The sequence below is a fragment of the Centrocercus urophasianus genome, unplaced genomic scaffold (assembly GCF_019232065.1).
Source record: "Centrocercus urophasianus isolate 14NV4802_14NV808 unplaced genomic scaffold, USGS_Curo_1.0 seq_18, whole genome shotgun sequence".
Taxonomy (NCBI): Eukaryota; Metazoa; Chordata; class Aves; order Galliformes; family Phasianidae; genus Centrocercus; species Centrocercus urophasianus.
This window is the reverse complement of record NW_024884733.1, coordinates 26,734,088-26,758,922: the sequence shown is the minus strand read 5'-3', so window position 1 is coordinate 26,758,922 and position 24,835 is coordinate 26,734,088. Positions and strand designations below refer to the sequence as shown.

Sequence of the window (24,835 nt, the reverse complement as noted above, 5' to 3'; positions counted from 1 at the left end):
ACTGACTGCTATTGCTCTGTCTATGCAAGTACATTTCTTATAACACTACAGCACCAGTTAAATAAAACACTTCTGGGCTGAAACGACAGAACAAGGTACAACAAAACCAAAAAGACATTCAAGCCTCCCCTCCTCCAGACCCCAGCTACCCAAAAGATCTAGCTCAACAGTTCTTATCCTGGGATTTGTCACATGCCTCCCAGTTTCCAATGCTTTCTGTTTCTCCTAAATTGAATGAGGTGCAACTCATCGGCCCACGGAGCGAGGCTGACTGCAGCTACACACTGCATGGACATCCCTGAAATTTTATACCTTAGGGAGCTGTCAGAAAGCTTGCCATAGGCTGAAAGCCTTTCCTTCTTTACTTCAGGCCACTGAGCACGTGTGCCCAAACTTGGTCTTCAGGCACCGAGACCCTGAACACTGAAATCACTCTGCAGATTCAGGGGTCCTGAACCAAAACGTTTTCCCTCCTTCTTCCTCCCTCTTCCCCGGCTCCCCACGGTACTTTGCTATTTCTGACCCTTAGTGTCAGAATCCTGTTTTGTCAGAAAAAGCCCAGACACTGCCAAAAAGTGCTCACAGTTCAAATGAGTGTCAGGAGGGACAGCAAGAGACAGATGAGAGCATAAGGAAACAGTGCAGTAACACTAGCTGGCACGAACGCATCACATTAGCAGTCTAGAAGCTACCCCGTTTTTCATAGGCATTAAATGTTCTTTTTTGCCCTGAGAACTTCAATCTCACAAAATATCCAATCTGAAGAGATTCTAATTCTCTTCATTGTTACTTCAATTCATCTCACTCCTGCCGCATCATTCTCCAAACGCTGCAGACTTGTAAGAGCCACCAACTTCATCGTAACATTAAACAGTTCACTCAGAAACCACACAGCAATTTGTATTGCCATCTCCTGATACAGCACTTAGGTATGGTATAATCACAGACTGCTGCACTGCAGTAGCAGACTCTACCAATGGAATAGGGAATACCGCAAGCACGACAATAAAGTCTACTGTTGTAGCATATAAAATGTTCAAGTTGTTTTTTTTCTTTCCCCTGAAGTCAGCTTTGTCAGCACTATGCTAGAAAGTAAGAACTCAAGCCATCATGACACACTGCTCTCAGCTCTTATATGAACAGATAAGGTAATAAATAATGGCAGTTTTATACCACCTTTCTATGCTACTATCAGTTCTGTTATACTAAAGTAAAACAAAATACAAGCAATGGTATTTGCTTGTATTCTGTACAAACTGACCATTACAGCTCCTATATTCAGTAGGAGTAAGATAAAATACACTGTATAAAAGCAGGCAATAACATTAGCTTAATTTAGGAAGTAGGAAAAAAATCTGAGCTAGCAGGGGACTAATTGCTCTGCCAGGAACTCTTCCTATGCACCTGGTAAACAATAAACTCCATTTTGCATCATGAAAATCAGTAATACATCCAAGCCAATTCCTACACATTATACCTACATCTGCCCCATAGTATTGCTCTTTTTGGTGGTCCTAAATCTGAAAAGAATGCACTTACCAATGTGAATTAATTCACATTTGTGAAATATTTGAGAACAAATGAAAATTCAGAGATCTTTCACTCTAGACAATTTATTCCTGCAATCCAATTGCCTACTACCCTGGTATCTGAGTTGTTCTTGCTATTTTTAGTGTCACATCCCACCCCAATAATGTTATTACTCACAAAATGGAAAATAAGAAGTGAAGAAGAGACTAAAGAAATTACTCTCGGCCCCACAGGAAAGTCTGTGAAGACAAACAGATCTCAAGCTTGCCTTATACACCAGACTACTGTTTTGTTTCCATCCATTATAACACGGAACATTCTATTCCATACCTTAACTTTCTTGCAAAGCTGAACCAGTGACTTATGACTATTAGTGCTGAAGCATTCCTATTTCATAACCAAGATAACACAAGGTATTTTAATGAGTTAGTAAAATTGATCAGACAGTCCAGGAACTGCGTTGGCAACGGTGAGCTTGGTGTCCACAATGCAATTAGTATACCAACAGCTGTTAGCATCTGTTTTACAGGGAATCCATCCTGGAGTGTACCCAAAACTGAAATGTTACCTGAAGACTATTTTATCTTCTGACTGTAAGATGTTATTTCCTGTCTCCATAAACTTCAGCTGAACCAAAAGAATAAACAAATACCTGTGGTGCTTCAAGGATTATTGAGAAATTGGTATTATCTCTTGACTCTGGAGATCCAGGGCTGGTTTTCACGTTGCTGGTATCCATACTATGCACGTTCTCCTCTTTGCTTTCTCCCTAAGCAAAGTGATCAAAATGTTAAGTCAGGAAAACAACACTAACAAAAAACCTAAAAGTTCACATTTTTCAACTAAATGGAAGAGGGAGAAACAGCCATTGGAAAAGAAGCTGGAAAAAGTTACAGAAGGATAAAAAAAAAAGAAGTCATAGATCGAACAGGTGAAGAGAATAGTCTTTATTCTTTTTAGAGAGAGAGATATATATATATATAGTTTCAAAAACACATAGGGAAGGCAAATACAAGCATACGAAGGATGAAATATTACTATCTCAGAAAAGGAAAAAAAAAATTATTGAATGGCCTTCCTACATTCTCATTTCACCGCTCTGCTACCATTTTGAATTACAAGCACTTTCTATCAGATGGTGCTTTGCTTCAATTAACTGTGTCTGCTTGCCCTTAAAAAGCAACACTGCAGCCTCCTCAAGTAAACTCTTGTCTGGTGCTAAACCCTAATTCCAGAAAAAAAATTTCTACTTGAATTTACACTCTTGACTTGAAACACATCAGAGAATGAGAGAGAAATCCAAGTGCTTACCACCAACGGTTTGCAGATTCCAAGAGAAACTCTTCCTGGGGGCACAGATTTCAACACCTCTACTGCCTCCTTTAAAGTTGTGCTGTCTAAATATTTCTCATTTACAAATACCAAGCGGTCACCGGGTAGAAGCTCACCACCACGTTCAGCTACTCCACCTGCCACCAAAGAGCTGATCACAATGGCTGTTCTTGTTGGATCCAGGGGATCCTGAAAAAGAAGCCCCAGAAAGGTGGTGATTATTTCCAATGTATAAGGAGGAGTTAAGCATGTTCCTCATCTTATACAACTAAACTGAAGCTTCCTAATGCCTGCAAAAAGGACTGTCTGCTAATACGGCCACAGCCTGAAGATTACAAAAAGAAAGGTTTACAGCAGGAAGATATCCTGTCCCTTGCTTAATCCATTAAGAAATTTTAAATTCTAAAGCTCGCTGATGCCCTGCCTGCCTTCTTCTCACATGCAGAGAAACAGCCAGGCCAACCTGGAAATAGAAGAACAACACTGGCATTCGTCCACAGCCCTCTGTCCAGTCTGTTCTGTGTTAGCATTACATAAAACAACCATCCTGCTTGCAATTCAAGAGCTTCATGGCAGCTAAATTTGTCTAAACAAAAAATCACTGCAAGATCAGAAATTTAATTGAAGTTATTAAAGAATTAAAGTCACAACATCCAAGAAGCAGCACTGTGCATTTGCTGAACCACTGCAGTATTTCTGCTTTGTGAAATCTGCAGACAACACATAGAAATCAATTTATCTGTGAAGCTTCCCTGAGAACAGAGGGTCAGCTACAGAAGAGTAACCAAGATCATTAATGAAGACACAGAACATTGCAGTGATGAATAAGGAGGAACATGAAGTAGGCAATATTATACACGTTGGAGAGACTGTGAATTGATGCAAAGACCACTTTTCATACATTTTTTTTCCCCAGTATTTACCTCTGCATTGTGTCAGGTACCATTTCTAGAATATATTCAGAGTCATTTAAAAATCCATTCTCAATCCAATGAGATAATCCAAAGTAACTATATTGTGGCAGGAAAACACAGACTTTAATTTTACTTTTATTTTTTAATTACAAGCCCTTCTTCTCCCCTTTGCTAAGAGCTCATAAAGTTCAGAAATGTTCCTTGCACACACTATGACTTCAAAAGCATAATCAGGTACTATTTTTGCTCCTCAGGACTTGCACCTGATTCAGCACACGGGAAGGATCCAAACAAGCAAAATTCAAGTCACAAAGACCACCACGACTTTACAGCTCAGTGTTAATTTGAAAACAGGAATGTTTTTCTCTTGCATATAACTGTACGCTGCTTTCCAAGTGAACGTTTTTTGTTTAAGGTATGTACAAATATATGAGGCAATGAAAGTAATGTCTGCAAATTGGCTGAAATTAGAGGAGCGAAATTGGAGTTCAGCAGGAAGAGCCATGCTGGAACTGAATTCAAGTAATATAGTAATAACTAGGAATAACTCTCTCCTGCTCTACTGCTTAATCCCCCCATTTTATAATCTCCACAAGCACTAGGTGTCCGCGCTGTAGGAAGAGGCTTCCTTGCTGGTATCATGCCTCAGTAATCAAGCCAAGCAACCTCCTTCTGCTGCACAATGGTGTTCTGCCTACTGAACGAGTGCCAGGACACATGGGCTCCCGACTGCTGGTGCTCAGACCTGCCTCGTGCAATGCAGAGCAGAGAGGATTTCATTCGGTTCAAACACAAGGGGTTCTGCGCACGCCTGGGGAATTACTTGAGAAAGAAAATAGTAATAATGATGAGAAAGAAAAATGCCATAAGTCCCAAAAAGCTCAAAGGTTCCAAGAAGATCTTTTAAAAAAAGAAAGATTTGCTTTAAAAGAGCTAAATATTGAAAATGTGATGTTCCTGCTGCCCTGTATACACACAGCCTGCTTTACCTGCCCTTCCTAACCATGTGCCAAAGCATCCTGATGACAGCTGAGCACAGAACAAACACTCCATTTTTAACACAGACCTTTGAGATGTTTTTGATTTGGGGGGTTTTCTCCAACACAACATAAAAATAACCTTTTAGGCTTCTTTGCAAAATCAGGACCACATTAACACAGCCGTTTTTACGCAAGGAGGATTGCTCACATTAGGAAGGCCTTGCTAATAGAACTAACCCAGCAAGTTTATTTTTTAATCACGGGTTCATCTTGCCATGGCAAGCAAGGTTTGTGCCTGCTCCCTAAAAGGGTGACTGCGCTCTCAGCAAAACTCCACCTTTGCTGACACAACAGCTTTTATACTATGACTTCTGCTGGCTTAGCTATATTGATTTAAAAAATGATAATTGAACAAAACAAAACCAGCACTCATCTTTACTGATGCAGATAAGCTGACAAAATATTTGCAAGTGAATGACTGGTCCAATAATTATGGCACTGACTGAGAATGTGGGAGAACCAGGTTCAAATCCCGTTCGGTCTGATCCAAAGTTTTTCTTTTCTTTTGGTTCCCAATCAGAATCAATTAAACAGCACATGGGAATCTCGCCATCAGCTTCTCCTATACAGACACTCAAGGTCAGAGGCCTAACCACCATGCTTCTGATGACAAATAGTCCTGTTTTCACCCGAACCTGTTCTGAAATCAGAACATTTTGGCAATAATAAAACCAGTGTGTTTTGGTAGATTTAGTTTAGCTGAAGAAGTGTTCCAACAGACTCTAATCCTCCCGTTAAAATGAAAAATGACCGAGTTCCTGCAAATGCACACAGTTCCCATGCAGCAATGTTTTGAGAGCAGCACAGTTATCAGCACTGCTTTGTAACACCTCATGTGCAGCAACATAGGCCAATATATCAGAACAAAAAGCAGCGGAAGAAATCTTTCCAAAGAGGGCTGTATTAAAAATCGTTGATCAGGTGAACACAAAGCAAGGGTTATAATTACTCTGCTGTTTTCAAGCAGAGGGAGCTATTGTACAGGAAGAGAAGAGCAACGTAAACTGCACGGTGACAGGGTTAAGTCTGTAATGCGGGCACTGCTGTAAAAACCCCAAATGTTTGTTACCACGACTGTGAATCACAATGCTACTGCCACAAGAAATGTAACAAAAGCCACATGTGAAGACAGACCTACTCAGTTTGAAAGTGTAACCTTTTTATATATTCTTTATAACTTCAGGGTGACTACAACTGTGGATTGCACCGTGCTTTTCTTACCAAAACAAAGGAGCAGTGGTTTTCTGCAAACTTAGCATATGATTTAAACTCAAGCTCAAATGCACCTAAAGAACAACACCTGCTAAAACAAGACTGCAAACAATGAATTCACATCTTGTAAACAGTGAGTACAACGGCACAAATAAAGAAAGCAGTGCTAGCAGCCAGCTGAAAAACAGATTCTTTCTTTCCATACTAACTGCAAGAGGGAAGTTCGCTCGCAGAGAGCCCTGCCAGGCTCTGGGGCCACATCCACGCTAACAGACCAGCCAGAGCCATTTGAGGTCACAGAGCAACACTGACTGCACACATCTACCGAAGGCTTCTGGTTCATTTCACCTGGCTTATGGCAAGCCAGCTAATAGCAATTTTCAGTCACCAGCAGTTAGGTCTGTGTTTCAGTCTGCTTACTGGCTTGGATGTTGTTACAGGCTGGGAAGGAACACCCCACCCAAACCCAGAGCTGTTGCTGTAACAGTACATTGCTAGAATACACAAGTGGCACAACATCAACAGTTTAAGCAATTTTTATCTTTCCACACTCCCTGAGTAAGCCAGTCATCTTAGAATGGGCACAAACCAGGACTGGAACGTATAGAAGGCAACTTTTAACTTCTGTTTACTGCACGAAGGAATCTATATTTATAAATAATGAGGAAAAGGAATCAGACTGGTAATTAAAGCTATAAGAGACAAAGCCTCCTTGTTCTAAGGCACGAATACAAACTTTTTTAGAAAAAGTAAAAAAAAAAAAAAAAATAAAAAAAAAAATAAAAAATAAAAACAATCACGTGTAAAAAAAGAATATTTGCCACTTGAATTAATGCTGAAAGTTGAGCATTGCTGTGCAGAGCAGCAGCCCATGCAAGGCCTCCAGGTAACCCTCTGAGGAACAAGGATGCTGTAGCTGTCGCTCTCCTGAGCCAGTCACGGAGTACATGAACTTGTTCACAATAGTCACAATTTATTCATACTTAGCACACCATATATTTAGCTGCATTGAACTGTAGTTCTTCCCTTCCCCCTACCGCTCCTCATCAAAATCCACAAACGTTTCCTGGAGTCCAGGTGTCAAATTTTTCCCTTCCTTCTCAGAGCCTCATTTGTTCTGGATCCATTTAGCAGCACTCAGAGTCAGGCAGGGGCCGCGGCCGTCGCTGCCTCTGGGATCCCTGCATTCAGGGTTGTACAGAGCCTCTTAAAACCCTGAGTTCTGGAAATACGTTAGGAGCCCCAGGAGCACTGAGTTAGCAGAGTCCTATGTGCAACGCTGCCGGGGTGTGTAATTTCATGTGGCTTTGAGCGGGGGGCTGAGCAGCGATGCTGGGCACACGCACTCAGGGTCTGCACTCACCGGAGCTCCTTGAGAAACACAACTGGAAACATAACTAACACAAATCACCTCGGTCCATCTTCCTGGAAAACGGAAACGCAAAGAATGGGCTGCCGGCATCCCTGCGAGCGCTGAGCTTCCCTCCGCAGGCCCCAGAGGGCAGCACGGGTCCGGCCCACAGCCCGCCCTCAGGCTGCAGCTCGGAGCCGCTCGGCCCGCAGGCGGTGCGCTGGGGCTCCGCCGGGTGCAGGCAGCTACCGCACTGCTGGGGTCTGGTTGGTGTTTTCCTGCTTTAAAGGCTCCTATGGAAATGCAAGGCAAAGCTGCGGGTGACTGACATTTACTGCACAAAGTCACTCTCACTCACTTGCAGGCTATATTAGTTTTGGCATCGTTTAAGATCTAAATTCAGCTAGCCCGACTTCCTAGAATGTTTTAGCTTTCTTCGAGCAACAAACTGCCTGCTGCCACACAAACACTGCTCTGAAAACACACATCAAAAATAGCATGGCAAAGAATCCCAAAAGAAACAGTTTGAAACTTTTTTTCCTGTACCAATTTTGATTTATCTGAACAATTTTACAAGTGCCAATTTGTATACTTGCGAAAGAGCCAAAACAAACACATGCTAGAGCTCAGAGGTCAGAGCAGCTCAGCTTCATTACATTTTGCATGGGACCACTTCCAGGTCTAACATACATATACATATTTAAAACCCTCCAGTCTGCAGTCTCACTCAATCTCTGAGTGAGATACCAGACTGAGAGCTTCCCAAACACAGCACTGCAGCCAGGAGCACACAAACATCAACAAGCAAAAGGACCAGGCTCTGTTTTCATCTTACTGTTTAGGTAGATCAAAGATAGAACAGAGCACAAAGTCATCTACCTGTATGCTCAGTGTTGTGATAGCATTCCTGATACTCATCTCATTTTGTGCAGCGTGGCTCGCTGCCTTTACAGAGCCATCCTCTGCATGCACACCAACAGCAGGGTGCAAGAGAAATGAAATCAAATTCCCTCCCTCAGGTGGCCTCAAGGAGATTCCAGGTCCAAACCTTCTGGTCGTGCACCACCTGCAGAGTTACAGGTGTTGATCTTCAGAACTGCCAAAGACACTCTAAGGCCTAAAAAAACCTTCTGTGAGAAAGCACTCAGTTTTTGTTAGATCCACTGTTCTACAAGTTATTCAAGGTATTGTGGGCAGGCAGATAAATGTAAAGCATTTAAGACTCCTTTCTGCCTCTTCCACTCCTGTTAGGCTGAAGTCAGCAGGACGACTCAGAAAGAAGTCTACACAACATAAGCAGCCACTGGCTGTACCAAACACAAGCCGATGTGCTAACACAATACAAACTTAAATACAGGAAGGCATCCAAGGAAGATGACTGAACTTTGTTGTGGTATAAGGCGAAGCACTGGATAACTATTGATCTGTAGTAAGGGAATAGAGCAGAGAATTTCAGAAGCTCAGGATTGGAGCCAGCATTAATCAAAACTTCTGTTGTGGGAAATGTCAGCAAAGAAACAGGAACTCAAAGAGGAAAAACGAAACAAAATAAAACAAAAAAACAGAGCCATACCTAAAGGAGAAGAGATAACAGGACAGTAAGTGTAAGCAGCACAATGATTTCCCACAATGGCCTTTCATTGCCTGCCATCTGAAGGCCTTCTGCAGCAAGAAGCAGCACGGCGGCCGGCCGCCACGCAAAGCAGTGCAGGGCTGGCAAGAGCTACAGCAAGCACCACACAGCCAGAGCTCATCTGCCCAGCAGGCAGCTGGGACAAAGGTGCCTCCAGAGAACGATCAAAAGAAAAAGCACTTGCTCTCTACTGCTATCCTCAAATTATAAGATGAAAGATAGGCATTAACTATGGCAGTTCTGAAAGTGGCACTGTGCAGTGGACTCATGCCCATGTCACTATCTTTTAATTTATCAAACTTTTCAGTCAACTTAAGGTTTCATCCACCTTTCATATTTGCTCTCAGAGCTAAAGTCACAGGGATTACATTCATTAGTCTCTTAATAGCTTAGAGTTTCAGACTTCCAGCTCCAGAAAAAACACACTGAGTGCTGACTGCAGGGAAAAGCCATAGAGATAAGGAAAAAAAAAAAAACCCTGAACTCATAAGGAAATGGAGGAAAGCCACTGTGTGATGAGATAAAAGGAGGGATAAAGATGCGTGGGAATAAAGAAAAAAATACCAATGCACCAAGGGAAAAACCTGCAACCTGCACGACTTACAGCCAGTGGTCTTAATGCACATACTGAATCTGATCAGCTTTCAGATTCAAACAGTCCACCCAGGTAGCCAAGCAGGCACTTCCATCAGGGAGCTGCGCCGACCTCAACACTGTTAGCCCACGGCAGTGCAGTGTGTGTGTTCACACTGACTAGAGCTCTCTGCATGGAGACCCTGATCCTGAAGAGCAAACACATGAATTATGGAAAATTTGCTACAGAAAAAAAACTTCAAAAGAAGCAGAGTGAGACAGAAGATTACGTTTATTTTTTTTTCTGCAATTAGGATCTGCAAACCATGACATGGGCCAAAGAAAGCTTGCAACAGTATGGATGGTGGATAAGACAGAATGATGGGCAGACGGGTTGCTGAGAATTTTAAGGCCATTATGAAAAGCAGGGAGAGCAGGCAGAAAAGCTCTGGGTCCAACAGTGCTATTTGGATTTAGGTGATGAGACACCTTACAAAGGGTGAGGTAACACAACTCCTCATTACTTGCATGAGTCTTCAGAAATCTTCACATTTATCCATCAACATACCCCTCAAATCTCATCAGTTCAGAGCAACAGATTCAGAACTGCCTGGGTTGAACTTTTGCATGCTCCTCCATTTCTACACGCTCACTGAAAGACCAGTATAGCTTTCAGATAAGCAGCACTCGATTACAGAGCTCCCTCTGGTCTTGTCTAAATTTTCTTACCGTTTCTGAGACTTGCTAAGTGTTTATCATAGAAGAGTCTAACTACAGTTTTGGCCCTTTAAATTCTAGCCTTCTCTTGCTGGCAGAAGACGTCTGTGGAATAATAATGAATTTCCTTGGTTTGGGGTTTTTTTGTTTTTATTAAAAGCTATTCTTTCTAGCAGGAAATGAAAAAGAACAACCAGATTGGTAGAACATGGGAGAATAGGGAAAACATTTATAAAGGTTCACAATAACACTGCTTAGCATTTATTTCAAGGATGTGTGACAAACCAAAGAAAACCAGGAGCTCTGAGCAACGCTCCGTTTCTCCTCAGACTCGGATATCGTTCACAGCCCTGTCTGCTGCAGCTCACAAGAGGCAGGGTTTGTGCAGGACAGCTGCCCATAGGACACTCCACTCTGCATGAGATTCCTTCCTGCCTTCTCACTGCAAGTCAGGCTGATGATTTCCTCAAGCCCAACTTCATGGTATACCCAAGCCCCAATGTGTCCTCCTGCATCCACGTTCTTCAGCTGCTCTACCTAAGCAATCTGTCCCCGTGCACCTGTCTGTATCTCATGCTGAGGTACATAGTCTCTCAGATTTCTTACTGAGCTGGTTTTTGGTCTCCCAGTGCCTTTAGTACTGTTGTACTGAGGTTTGGAAACCAGTGATCACGAACACCCTAGAAACTTCACCAGGAATGTGCTCAGTTGCATTCACCAGCTCTTCAATCCTGAAAAGTAGTATGTAAGCTGAATTCCAAGAGAATTTTTCAAAAAGCTACATTGAATTCAATTCATGACACACTATTAAGAATTATTTCACAAATGAAGCAGCTTAATATGATTTAAAGGATGCAGAACTTTCCCATAGGGGGAGAGAAGCAAATCCTCCGTGAGATGAGTACCAACACAGTCGGTACCGAGGCTTACGGAACTTTGATGTTAATGAATGTGGATGGGTTGTAGAGATGGGAGAAAAGCAGCCTTTATCAGTTTTCCCAGTACCAAGCTGATAGCCATTGTAAAACCGCTTCTTAATACAGCTGTGCAGCTTTTGCTAGTAAGCCACAGGTTTCCATCACATGATCAGGTGAAAATGTGCTTAACAAGGACATGAATATGCTCCTTTGTTCATAACAAACTTATCACAAGACAGACAAAGCTCAAATTATCACAAGAGGGCAAATGTTTAGCCAGCAACTCGTCAAAGCATTCCAGCCATCTCGCTGTCAGACAGTCCAAAAAAGAGAAAAGAATAATCTGGTTGGATACCACCTTCTACGAATAAGTCAGACTGCTTTTTTGTAATTCTACATCTGGAGTCTGTTTGTTTGGGGCATAAAGAAATGAGAAAAGATATTTGGGGACGCTTAAATTGCTTCACTTCCTGTTGTGAATGACTGCGAGTGATTTTGTTGTAAAAAAGAAAACGATTGTTTCCCATGCTCCCTGGGAAAAGGGCAAAACATAACCTGCTGAATGTGCAGCAAGAAAGACTTTAGTTCAACAGTAAGAAAATACTGGTAATGATAATGAAGATAAGCCCAGGAATAAGAAGATTGTGGAGTCCCTATGGCTAGATCAAAGTGAAAGCCCGCTAAGCACTGACCCAGGAGGGTGAAGGCAGGGACAATTCATGCTGTTCCAGGTCCGGGTAGCACAAGGCTCATGCAGTGTGGATATGCCTGTCACTTCTTGCATGCAGGGGCAGTCATTCACACCCACATTGGCACAGCTAACCCTGCAGGCTCCTGCACCCCACAGATCCATGGGGTGGCAGCGCCCGGCAGTGGGCCTTGGCTTTAAGGACAGCTTGTGGTGAAGCAGCATCTCACATGAGCTATGCAAAATGTCAGCCCTCTCTATTCCAGCCCTCACCCTCTCTAGTTTCACACACTTTAAAACAGCTGCTTTAAAATACTCTGACTTCAAAGTACAGTAAATTAAGCTTCACGTAAAGTCCATTCAGCTTTTTGTTTAATTTGATAAAAGCTCATCAGACCATTCAAGCTCCCTTCTGGTCAATACTGCCTGAAGAAATCTGCAATTCAGCTACCTGTGGTTTTTCCAATATTTCTGTAAAACATTACTGACAGAATCTATTTGCCTGCATGCGCTGGGTCTTTGCTGAACAGTTTCAGGGCTACTCAAAGCACCCTTGCTGCTATTGCCACCACTTCTACCTCTCAAAGTGTGTGAGTTTTTCTTCCTCTCACTCTACCTCCTGCGATGGCAGTCAGTTTTATGAGGCATTCTTCCTGTATTTAACCTGCTGACACACCATGCCCTCTTCCATTTCCCACTTCTTTGTAAGAAGAAGGTTTGGGTCTCCGTAATGACGGCTTAGTTCTTGGCTTGTTGGTTAGGTTTAGCTCCAGGCTAGACAAGGTACTAACAAGCCAGATGCTTTTACATCTACTGGTGTAGCCCTCTGCATCAGTTGATCCCAAAGCACTTAACAAACAGTATACCAGGTCCCCCACTCACCATCAAGACCCACTTGCCGCTAACTGCGCCAGCAACACTACATAAAAGTTAGTTAAGAGGTGAAAAAAGAGAGCAGCTTCTCCAAGTGAAATTACAGGGAAATTAAGGGAGGCAGAGAATATTGCTTTGTGGAGAAATTGGCCAGAGGACCGAACAGCACACCTTTTTAACGGCCAGGAATGGGGCAGGCTCCTCGTTCAAGGTAGGACGGCCGGCAAGGAGGCTGCTTCCTCTGAGGTCCCCCAGGGCTGCCGATGCTGTATCAGCCAGGGAAGCACATCGAGCCCACCAGCAGGGATGTGCACCTCCCTCTGCAGCCCTGTCCCTATGCGTTAGTCAGAAAAGGCAACACCTAGCTTTGACAGGATGCCAACGCAGCAGCAACGACAGAAAAATACACAGAAGATTTCATTCTAATAATTCTTTGATGTTTGCTATTCTAAATAAGACATAATGCTCCAGGGAAAAAAAAGAAACAACACAACAACAAAACAGTCAAATCGACCATTTCAAGAAATACACCACAAGATCAGCCCTCCTCATCCACCTCCCTTCTCATCCAGTATTAACCTTGCCAGCAAGAAATCAGTTTTCAAAGATTTTAAGATCTCCTGCTATATAATGAGAAATCAGGACGTTCAGCAGAAGAGGAAAATAAGATCTTTTTATCCAGTGATCATGTGAAGCTGAATAGGATCCTATACAAATACAGCCTTCATAATAAAAAGCCTAAATCTCACCTGTTTCTTTAACAGTAACCCAAAGTTTTAGAAACAACTGAACAGTCCTTCATAGAGGACCTTAATTAATTAATGAGAAGGCTCTGTCTTGAGCACTTAAATCCCTCAAGACAGAGGAAAGAAAACACGGGACAAAGTAGTGATAGTATTGATTATGCATAATTGGTATAATTAATTTGTAATTAGTTCATTAAAATATATAGGCATTGGAATTATGCTTGTACATTTCTGGGAATATCCTGCAAGTCACTTGGGATATGCTTATCATTTATTTGATAGATGAGACATTATTAGAAAGACAGCCCATTAAAAATTCATGCACCAGAGCAATAATTTCTCCATCTCAGCATTCAGTTTTCTAAGTACTCGGACGCCTACTCTACTTCACTAAGAGTTTTTATTAATACTGTCTTCTCAGAGCATGACATGGGAACTGCAGCATTTTAGACAACTGAAGCACAATATCCAGCACAGTAACGGAAGGCAGTGGGAAGATAATTCCACAGCACCATGAGCAGCCTGGTCTCTTGGCATTCTTTCACTTCTGCAGCACATCTGGCACTGCTCACTGTCATAACAGACCCCAGTGCAAACACATCTGGATGAGCAGGATTTCAAGGCTTCTTAAACCCTGCAGATAACAGTTGCCATTAGTCGCCATTCTCCCACAAGAAGGAACCGAAGTGGGTCAGCATACACTGCTACTTCAATAGGATTCCTCAGACATTTTCATAACTTGACATAGGTGGAAAGTAAGAAAGAATAATAGAACATCACAGTTTTTATCCTATTGTGCTAATTTAAACACTCCTGCTAATACTTTCTGAAGCCCTACTGCTATTTATGAAGTTCCATTTCAACCAACAGCTACAAAAATATTTTGATCTTAAAAAAACCCAGAACACGGTTACATCACCTCCAAGTTGGGTACTTGAAACGTACATTTCCTAAAGCTTCCATAACAGAATGTCAATCAGTGCAAGTCTAAGCACGAGAGGGCCTTCTGTTCAGACTCACCTCTCACTCAGAGGGTGGTGAGGCACTGTTCACAGGTTGCCCAAGGAGGCTGTGGATGCCCCATCCCTGCAGGCATCCAAGGCCAGGCTGGATGTGGCTCTGGGCAGCCTGGGTTGGGGCAACCCTGCACACAGCAGGGGGTTGGAACTGATGAGCGTTGTGCTCCTTTGCGACCCAGGCCATTCTAGGATTCTCTCAGCAAGTCTTGCCATTGCACCCTGCCTCCAGCAACACAAACGGCAGCCTACAAAGGTCGGTCCATTCCTGACACCACTCACTGACACAAAGCCATGCGAACATCCATCTTGGCTTTGCTTGTTTTGAGTAATCTGTTGGTTGTTTTTCAGTGAATGGTGGACATAAGAGCAAGCAGTGTATTTGTCACAAGGCATGAATCTCTTCTCGCAAAGCCAAGTATGAATCTCAAAAGTGTTGTTGTTTAAAAAGGGTAAAAAGAAGCATCAAAAACAGAGTTGGATCTCCAGATCCTTTAAACTACAGTTAAAAACTCCACTGTAATTTTGTGCAACTCAGCAACCTTCCTTTGGCATTTCTGAACAGTCTCCCAGTAACCACATCAATTTTTGCCCTCTCCAATCTAGCGTGGACAATTATTTGTTTTCTTTGCCCTGAACTCAAGAATACGATGGATGTATTTACATAAGTGCGCAGTCACAGACATCTCCATATAAAAATTAATCTGCAGATGATGAAAAGAGTAGAAGATCTAAGAGGCAAATCCCAAACAAAAGAGCATACTTTATACATAAATATCTTGAAATTGTAAAGATCTGAGATTAAGTGGTTTACCACTCATTTAGAATTGATTAGAATGCATTTAAATTTAGCTGAAAGTATCGCAACATTGCTCATGTATTTGCATCTGTGAATAAGTAAATAAAAAGCCTGTTATTAAAGCCTTCATTAATTCTGATTATATGAGAACTTAAAAGCAAATCTGTGTATTACTGCTCTGTAAAGACTCCAAGCAACTCTACAGTAAAGCTGGCACTGTAACACAACATGTGTCAGTGAAAATGACTAACAGGATCTATTTTCAGTAATCTTAAATCACACTGGTAAAATATAGAATTAATGGTTTTGCATAATACTTCAGATTTTTTTTTATCCATTCCCAACGCATGTTGTATTGTATCAAAAATATAATTGAATTTTATAGCACTTGACATTTATTCGCAACAGTTGAATACATTTTATTAGACTCCAACACTCAGGCAGCATTCAGATGTGATGTGTATATTATTATGAGGAGTGATCCAACTATTTTATTCCCTTCTAAGTATGATGGCTAGATGTTAAAAATATGTCACTTTGACAAGAAAAATTAAGAACATTTCATTCTGACTTCGGATTTTTAGGTTCTATAAAGCAGTGCTTTGGTAAGAAGGATTAATGACCTTTAGTAGAATTTTCCCACAATTAAAGATTTCTCTGTTAATTTCTAAAGAGCTCCATTGTTACATATATAACCTACTCCAAAGTGTTTCTTGGAGAAACCAGTTTTAAGCTACAAATGGCTCCTGAATGTCAATGCATAGCCAGCATACCAGTTTAAAAGTTCAAACAGGGAAACATAATTGAAAAACAAAACAAAACAGAAACATTAATTAGATTCTTCAAGCTCTAACCTTACACTAATTATTTAAAGCATATTTGTATTTACATAAATGTGAGTTTGCTACACCAGTTCACCTGTCAGCCTGACATTCCCTTTTGACTGTGAAGGACAGTTGTGGTAAAGCTCCACCTTCGTAAACTTTCCTTTAAAATCTGATAGTTTTGCTTTCATGGCTTGATTCAATGCCTGAAATGGCAAATCTTTATAGGACTTGTGTGTGACCACAAACTGCAGGCTAGTACTGCACTGAACAAAATGCTTTAAGGCAATGAGGGAGAAAAAGACTCATTAAATATGGAAAATGACATTGCAATACCTAAGAAAGTTCTCTCATAGTTGAGAAGTCATTCTAAGTTGAAATAAAACAAAAACAATCTTCCCCTAGCATTTAGCCCTTAAACTTGGAGTTATGAGGTACAGTTTGATTAAAGACTTTGCACTTTATCACGTCCAATAATCAGACTGGTTTAGAACAAGCTCTACACTATACTTTAAAGCTAAAAATGAATTACTTTTCCCTATACAGTTTCTTGGTCCAAGTGCCAAGTTGATTACCCAGTAATCTACGTCACGAAACATTTTAAGGCAACATATTAAAAAAAAATAAAGATTGAAGGATTTTTAATACTTAGTGGCACAGAAAAGTGTACCTGGTAGTCTAAAATGCTGAATCCTAAACCGTTTTTGTCTTTCTCCAGTTCAATAATTTTCACATCAGGAGACCATAACGCTAATTCCCCTTCTTCTTCTTCCTCAGGATTAATGTTTTCTTCAGGTTTCACCTAAAAAATAAGAACTCTAGTTCACATTCTATGCTTTGCAGTTATTTACAAGCACTACTAATTCAACATTGGATTACTATTAAAGACTCATACATGCCCTAAAATATGAATTTTTATTGAAGTAGAACTTGATCCAACACCATGAGTTTCACTTCAGACATCTGTACCTTCTCCAACTTGATGCCTTGGATATATACAGCATCCTGAGCACTGGGGCCCAACCTGGCATTTAAGCATCCCTGTGTTAGTCAAATTAGTTGTGGCAATACTACTAACCTGTTACATGTTGATGAACTTCAGCTGTCCCATTAGATGCATAAAGAAAAAATAAATATCTTAGCATAAAAGATTTAAGCAACTACAGTCACATACTGGAAAGACCAGATGTTAGACATGAACTGACACTTGTGGCATTTGATATGTAGACACAAAATGGTCCTTAAATTGTAACTATGCGTCACATCTACCTTGAAAGAATGGTTTCTGACTACTACATTTCAGCACAAAAACTATGAAAGAAGCAAAGTTACTCAATTTCATCATGTAAGGACAACTTCCGAATGCATTTATTGTTATACAAGTACATATACTAAAATACTTCTTTTTTTTTGTTGTTGTTGTTTGTTTTTTAAAACTTATGTTTTAATCTAGCTACTGATCTTACCAGTTAAATCCTTACAAACTATCAAAACACGATGTCACAGGCAAAACATTAATTGCAGCTTCACACTGCTTTGACTTTATTTCTCTGCACAGAGCACACCCATGAGGCAAAAGATTTCTTCTGTTTTGTCTTATTTTCTCAGAATAAAGTAGAAACATCCTGGGATTACTCCTTTTCATCAGAGACCTCCTTTCACCCAGTACTGTCTTATGGCAAAGACGTGCAACCAACAATATGCACGTAGAAAGATTTCAAGAAGACACAACATCAAAACCACACTGGAACAACTTCTGTACGCAAAGGAAAGATCCTTCTACAATAAGGTTTGGTGTTGCACACTCTACTCTTCCATTAAATGTCCATATTTCATTTTAACTCTCCTCCCAGAAATCCTACCTTCCAGGAAATTAGATCAGAAAAGATGAGAAATCAAGGTGTAAATACTTGTTATAAATAGGAACAGCCATTACAAGTGTCAAGCTTTAGTTCAAGACTTTAAAGCTTCTGCAATGGAAAGAAACATTAAGTTTAATATTTTTCCAGTTCTATAAAAAAAACCTACTCAGAACATGGAAGTAATCAGCTAATGGTGGCAAGGATGTGATTTAGTATAATTCAAAGCTCTCACTCGCCTATTAAGTGTAAGAATGATGAATAGGATGTACATAGTCAGCATGCACTGGTGATTTACCTGCCTTGTATTTATAGTACAATGAAGTTTCTCCCTTTCAACCTGCATAAACTGGAGTATAAGTAACACTGCTGCAAACATGAACTCTCGCTCATTGAAAAACCAGCAGTCCCTTACAAGCCCAAAGTGAGTCACAAAGGCAACTGCAGATGACAACTAAAAAAATCTGGGTTTAAATACCTACAAATGTATATTTAGAAACATTAAGATTGAAAAGTCTGGACCAAACAACGACAACAAAAAAAGAAAACAAACACTCTCTCTAGAAGGCTAAATTACTTTCTCAGAACCACACGCACGTGAAGTGATCTTCACTGTACCCAACTGAATGCCATGAGAAGTCTACCTTTTGTTCTGGAGATGGAACTCCCGCAGTGGGTTCATCCACAAGAGACTCACTGCCATCATCAAAAAGTCGCCGACAGCAAACCATTGTAAATGGAGGTGGCACTTCTTTTAGAAAGGTGATTGCCTCACGGCGTGATTTGCCATACAGCTGAACTCCATTGACCTGCACAGAAAACACACATCCACACAGAGTTATATAGAAGGACATCAACCAGATTACTTTCATCAGTTTTGGTGTACTTGCCTTTACTTAGCTGCATGTGAAGATCTCATTTTACCTAGGGATTCCAGCAAAGCTTGCATTGTTTTGTTAACAAGTGCTCCTTAAGTATACATACATGCATTACTATGAATATTAAACTTGATCTTGTGACTACTGTTACATCAGCTCTCTGCTTTCTTCAACATCCTACAATTCATTTTCCAGTCACTATTTTTCCTAGCATAAACTCTTCTAGAAATTACTTTTATTCTGACTTGCTTCTTTGTTAGGAATAGCCTTTTTTTTTTTTTTTTTTCCAAATCCATTAGGCTTATCTATTTGAATTTAAACAGAAATGTTCAGTTTTCAAAAATGTTTAAGAAAACACAGATTTTAGCTCCAATAAAAAACTTGAAGTCAAAACTGGCACATCTGTCAGTGCTTCAAATTGTAACAAATTGGTTGAAACTGATACAGATCCTACACAAAACATGCAAGAATGGCTATATAGTAGAAAACAAGCCAAGTACAGTGAGCAATTAATCAGAAAACCCTGACAAAGGCCTAAGGTTACAACCCCACACCCTTTATTGCTCCTAAGTGACAAAAGAAGACAATAAGGCCACTGTTAATGAATATTTTAAGCCATACACTTCTAAAAAAGTAATAATGCTGCTTTAAAAATGGGACACTGCAGTTACATTCCCTCAGGAAAATAAAAATACAGGCGTGGATCCTCTTTCATATGCTTCACTAACGCAGTATTGTGAGGCTACATCTAACTTGCCCCCTAGGAATGCCGTTGAATATGAGCCATGCAAACTGTCAGTGTGTGTTGTGGGTGTCAACATGAAGACTTCCATTGACAAGCACTGCAGCCCCAAAAGAGAAGAGGTTTAACTGAGTGAGTGCTATGGAGTCAATATCAACCCTGCCTTTACCTCAGGGCTCTCTCTGAGGCCACCTCAAATCTGCTCTCGTGACCAAATGCCCAGTACGGCTGGATTTCAACTAATCTACTTGCAAATCTACTCCACAACACAGACCAAACCAAAGTGGGAATAACTGAAGTTGTTTGGTAAGATCACACAGCAAACTCACGTTACACACCATTTTTCATCAGATTTTATTTTTTCCATCTTTTCTTTGCACGCTTTACAGTATAAATGTAGCTCATACTGCTGAGGATCAGAGTTCCTCTCCTACTAAAGAACACCTAAGGAGAAAATTCAGAACGCTAAAGCTCATCTGCAACACTAAGATGAACTGCCATGCTTTTTTCTGTAAGAACCGCATCAACTGCTGAGCTATCAGGCTCATCCATTAGTTAATTATTTAAGCAGAAGTATCTACGCGTAAGGATTTTTTAATGCATTGAGACTGGCAGTGCGGTGGAAAGTTACCAGCATTTCTCAGCATATTGTGATTGATGGGGAAGAGCTGCTGCTCACTCCCAAGCAGACTTGGGGACTCCCATTTCTGCTTTTGGCAGCTGCCAGAAATTGGTCTCTAGACACGCAAGGTGCCAAGCACCCCCTTCGGTTACCACAACCCTCCAGTTAGGTGTGCTATCAAATAGGAGTCAGTGAAATTTCTCTCACAAAACTAGAAGAACAGGAGGAAGCAATTTACTTCTAAAAAAGAACACAATGAAATCAGCTAAAATTAGAGAAAAAAAAAAGAAAATAACATGTTTTCTATCATAATTCAAACACATCATTAAAAATAATCAGCAGTCAACCTCACTATATATTAAAGAAAATTCCTGTACTGATTGCATTTTAATCCCACTTGTATCAGGCCCAGGTAGAGCTGCTTGTTTGGGAAATGGGGCTGTCACATTTTCCATTGCAAACCTCTACTTAAAGGGATTTATAACTTGGCTGCAAAAACATACTCTGGGTTAAACCTGGCATATATAACTTTAGCCCTGGAGCACATTTTGATTTTGTTGTTTTTTTTCCAGCTACAGAAAAGGAAAATATATGCTCACTGTGTCTGGACATATCTGTGTACTTAACTGTAGATGCACAGTAATAAGCAAAATTGATAAAAAATAAATACAGAATTAAAGTTTCCTAAATTACTTTGCAGTAATTGCTTTTACCATACAACTTCTTGTTTAGTGGCCAAGAAATTTAAATGACACTTTCAGCATTCCATTAATCTCTTCCTTCAGGAATCGAGATTTCCTCCATTAAGCGATAAAGAAAGAGATGGTTTAGGTCTTAGTGATATCAGTATGAATTTCTGATCAACATCAAAGGGTGAACAACAAGTAACGGCAATAGAGCAGTACAGCTAACAAATTAATCTTTCAGAAGGCTCAACTCTGTTCCCATTGATGTCAATTCAATGTTCTTCGCATCCACTAAAAATATTCAAACTATTTCATACATAGGGTTCAACAGGAAATTAATGGCTACTTATTTGCAGGCTGAGATGTTGATAGATACAAACACAAAACAGGTATTATTTTAATTTGATTAAAGGTATATTCCTCTTGAGCTGATAGGTCTGGTCTGATTCTGATAACTTCCAAGCTATCACAGTACTTCTCTATACACATTTGAACTGATGTACTACCTCTCAGACACTAATGTCTCTCAAGACTCAACAAGCAAGTTAAAATGCTTAACAGGAATTTCTGAGACTGCTGTACATTTTTTTCAGGAGTGGAAAAATATTATCCACCAGGTAGAGTAGAAAAGCTAATGCCAGTTTGCTCAAAAAACTGAAGGACCACAGAAACATCTGCATTCAGTAACTATTATCTCAGCCCTTGTGATTCCTGATAATCGTGTTAAACACTTCAGAAAAAAGCAAGAAGTCACTAAGAGGTCACAAGGAGGTGCACAAGGGACGAATGAAATGGTGAAGAAAACGCGAGGCTTCCAGAGAGTTGCTCTGCTTTCACAGTCAACTCATTAAAATTAGTACTGCACACACTGCAACCAAACTAAAATCTAATAGGAGCATTTTAGAAAAGGTTTAAACAATGCACTACTTCTGTTTGTTTTACCTCTAGAAGTTCATCCTCCAGTTGCAGAAGACCAAGTGTTGCAGCAGGACCATCTGAAGCAATTGATGATATGTAATGATGTCCATCAAACGTGTCAAGCTCAACTCCTAATCTCAAAGTATGGATGGGTAATAGCTGCCAAAAGATGAGACAGTTTGTATCTGCACCTACTATGATACGAACACTTTAACACTTAACAGCTCAAATTAAACATGGTGAAATTATTGTCTTAATTATTGACTCACATTGGCTGTGTTACAGCACAAGTAACACAGAATATCTAGAATTTCTCTACACAAACCATCTACACAAGTAAAAACAACCCACGAATCCTTTGCTCTGTACTCTTAAACAATGCTGCCATTTGAAAAAAAGCACACAGAAGAGAAGCACCACTCACGTAAGTCTATCCTACCCAAACAGTGAGTTTTGAAAAAGCTGACAGAAACTCCAACACGACCATTTAATGCTAGGTCAACAACAACCCATCACAGGATCAGCTGTCTTGACCCTTGAGGATCTACACTACTTTTGGAGTAGGAAAAATATCCACCGCATCCTCTGCAAATGTTTGATCTTATTTCTGCAATGGAAATTCATTGATTTTGTGTTAGCCTTTTCCTGTGGAATCCCTTTTATTCTACTTTTTTTCCCCTCCAGAAAGCCTCCGATTCTTATTGCCTTTGTGTGATCCAGACAAGACAGCAGGGATCACAGCAACCCACGGAGAGGAGGCAGAGATGATCAGCAGCAGCTGCTCCCACAGTTGGGCAACTTTCTGGCTCTTTATTACTTAAGTTGAAACACCGAATCTCCTCCTGGTTCCCCAGTTTATTCTGGATGCTTAAAGCAAAAAGGAGCAATCCATTCATCATCATTTCCCCACAGCCATGCCTTATTCTGACTTCATGGTCTTTCTTCACTGAGAAATCCCCAGAAGCACATAAACACATCACTTCAAAACCTTTGTTTTGCAGTACTAGCATCCATACCTAGAAAGTCTACCAGGATTTTCAGAAGAAAGGAATTCTAACATCCTAACTAAAAGGACACTCCATCCCAAGGCCGGATCATTGCACTGAATCCCTGCACAGGATTATGACACTGAACAGAGTTTCAAACCCTACTTCATTCTGCAGCAACTTTCAGCAAGTATTCTACAACTCAATTTCAATGCAATTAAGCACCCAGTAATTTGAGGCTTTCGCAAAATTTTAGCTTGGTTGTTTTGGTTTTTTGATTGATTGTTTTTTTAAAGGAACATTTGCCCATTGCACTAAAAATGCTTTGGACCACACCAGAAAATAGGCAGACCATAGGCAGCCTCTTTTGGAAAAGAGACTGAAAACTGGAATCACCCCCAAATTTATGAAATATTTATGAAAATATTTATGAAATAAACAAATGTGGAATTTTGAGTCATAAACATCAACATGTGCCATGAAGGAAAAAAACATGCAAGTCATACCTTTGAGTACTTCTGCAGTTCTGAGTCATCTGTAATGGGCATATCCACATTCACAACCTAAGGAATTACACAGCGTAACTATTTTCGATACCAGGACAATATCATATTGATGCAGAATAATTTTAATGAGTGTTAGAAAGTCTCTGATGCCCAACACTTACATTTTGCAATGTTGTGATTATGCTTTATTAGCAGATTCAAATATTATCCCATTCTTGAAGCTTGACAATTTTAGTCAAGTCCAGTAATCCTCTATAAGCACAAAATGCCATTACATTTGACACAAATACCCACAGCAACTTGCCAATCAGAACTGAACATTACAATGGCCTAAGTTATTATTTCAGACAACAGAAGAGCCACCTAACATCTAGACTAAATCGCTATCTTCCCCAGAACGTTTCTAACTTGGCTTGAAATACATGAGTTTAATTACAAATTTGAATGCAAAATGAATCATATACAAGAGGTAGAAGAAATCCCTTCAGTCCATCTTTAGGATTTTTTTTTTTCCAATTTGAATGCAATAAGTCTAAATGTTTTCCACCATTTCTTTTTTTGTTGTTGTTGTGGATCTCTTCCTTAACAGAATTCATTTGTAGCCATAGAAGGATATTTATTCAAATTTTAATTGTAATCAGATGAAATCTGTAGTGATCTATGGTCCAAGGCTGAAGTCTGGGTCACTGTCACTGAGGTTTTTGGGACGCCAGCTCTATTGGTTAGATTGGAAACACATACAGCCTTGCAAAAATCAAGTAACTGTTTCCATTCAGGCTTCCTTGGAAATTCCCAGTGTAACAAAGTATCTACAAAGCAACCTTAAGTCTCGGCTCGCTCCTTCAGCTTCACTCTAAATGGGGCTTCCAGAGTCCTGCCTTCCACCCCTGCAGCTCGGGTATTTTTCCCGACAGACAGAATCTGTTCCACGTCCACTCAGTTGTAACTAAATGAATCCAGGACTGATAACTCCTCAGCCCGACTGTTCTCAGCTAGGTACTTGGCAAGAAACACCACACAGCCATAAATCCCCAAACAGGCTCCCAGTCTCTTTCCTTTCAACAGCATCTCAGTTTTGTTCTTAAGTTGCTGCCACAAAGGACTGGAAGCCACCAGCGACACTAAATCCTCTCTTCAAACAACGATTTCCTCTGAAGAGAAATGCTTAAGAGAAGTCCTCCGACTCACAGTCACCTTTAGGGCAAGTTTCAGGGGATCTCAGTGTAGGGGCAAGGACAGGGAGCGAGCCATCAGGCTGCAATCAAGCTTAACACTGTTACTGAATGCAGCCAAGCAGAGCAGATGACAAAAACTGGAAGAACCAAAAACTGACCTTCAAAACAGGGCGCTGTAACAGCTTCCTTCTATTTTTTAAAAGGACCAACTATGAACGTCTCAACCACAGTTAGCACTGAATGGCCTCAAGTTGTGCAAGGGAAGGTTTAGATGGGGTATGAGGAAGAATTTCTCCAC

General features: G+C 40.5%; 1 protein-coding gene across 10 annotated transcripts in view; it reads right to left on the bottom strand.

Annotated features, from left to right (window-relative positions):
* Positions 1-24,835, bottom strand: part of PATJ (PATJ crumbs cell polarity complex component) — a 142,109-nt gene that overhangs the window by 88,107 nt on the left and 29,167 nt on the right. For all 10 annotated transcript variants that reach the window (XM_042820129.1, XM_042820127.1, XM_042820130.1 and 7 more), the window contains 6 exons: positions 23,363-23,419; positions 21,895-22,029; positions 18,669-18,833; positions 16,836-16,967; positions 2,842-3,051; positions 2,183-2,299 (listed from right to left, as the gene is read on the bottom strand). In XM_042820129.1, coding sequence (XP_042676063.1) covers positions 2,183-2,299; positions 2,842-3,051; positions 16,836-16,967; positions 18,669-18,833; positions 21,895-22,029; positions 23,363-23,419 — 816 coding nt within the window. The remainder of the gene's footprint in view (positions 1-2,182; positions 2,300-2,841; positions 3,052-16,835; positions 16,968-18,668; positions 18,834-21,894; positions 22,030-23,362; positions 23,420-24,835) is intronic.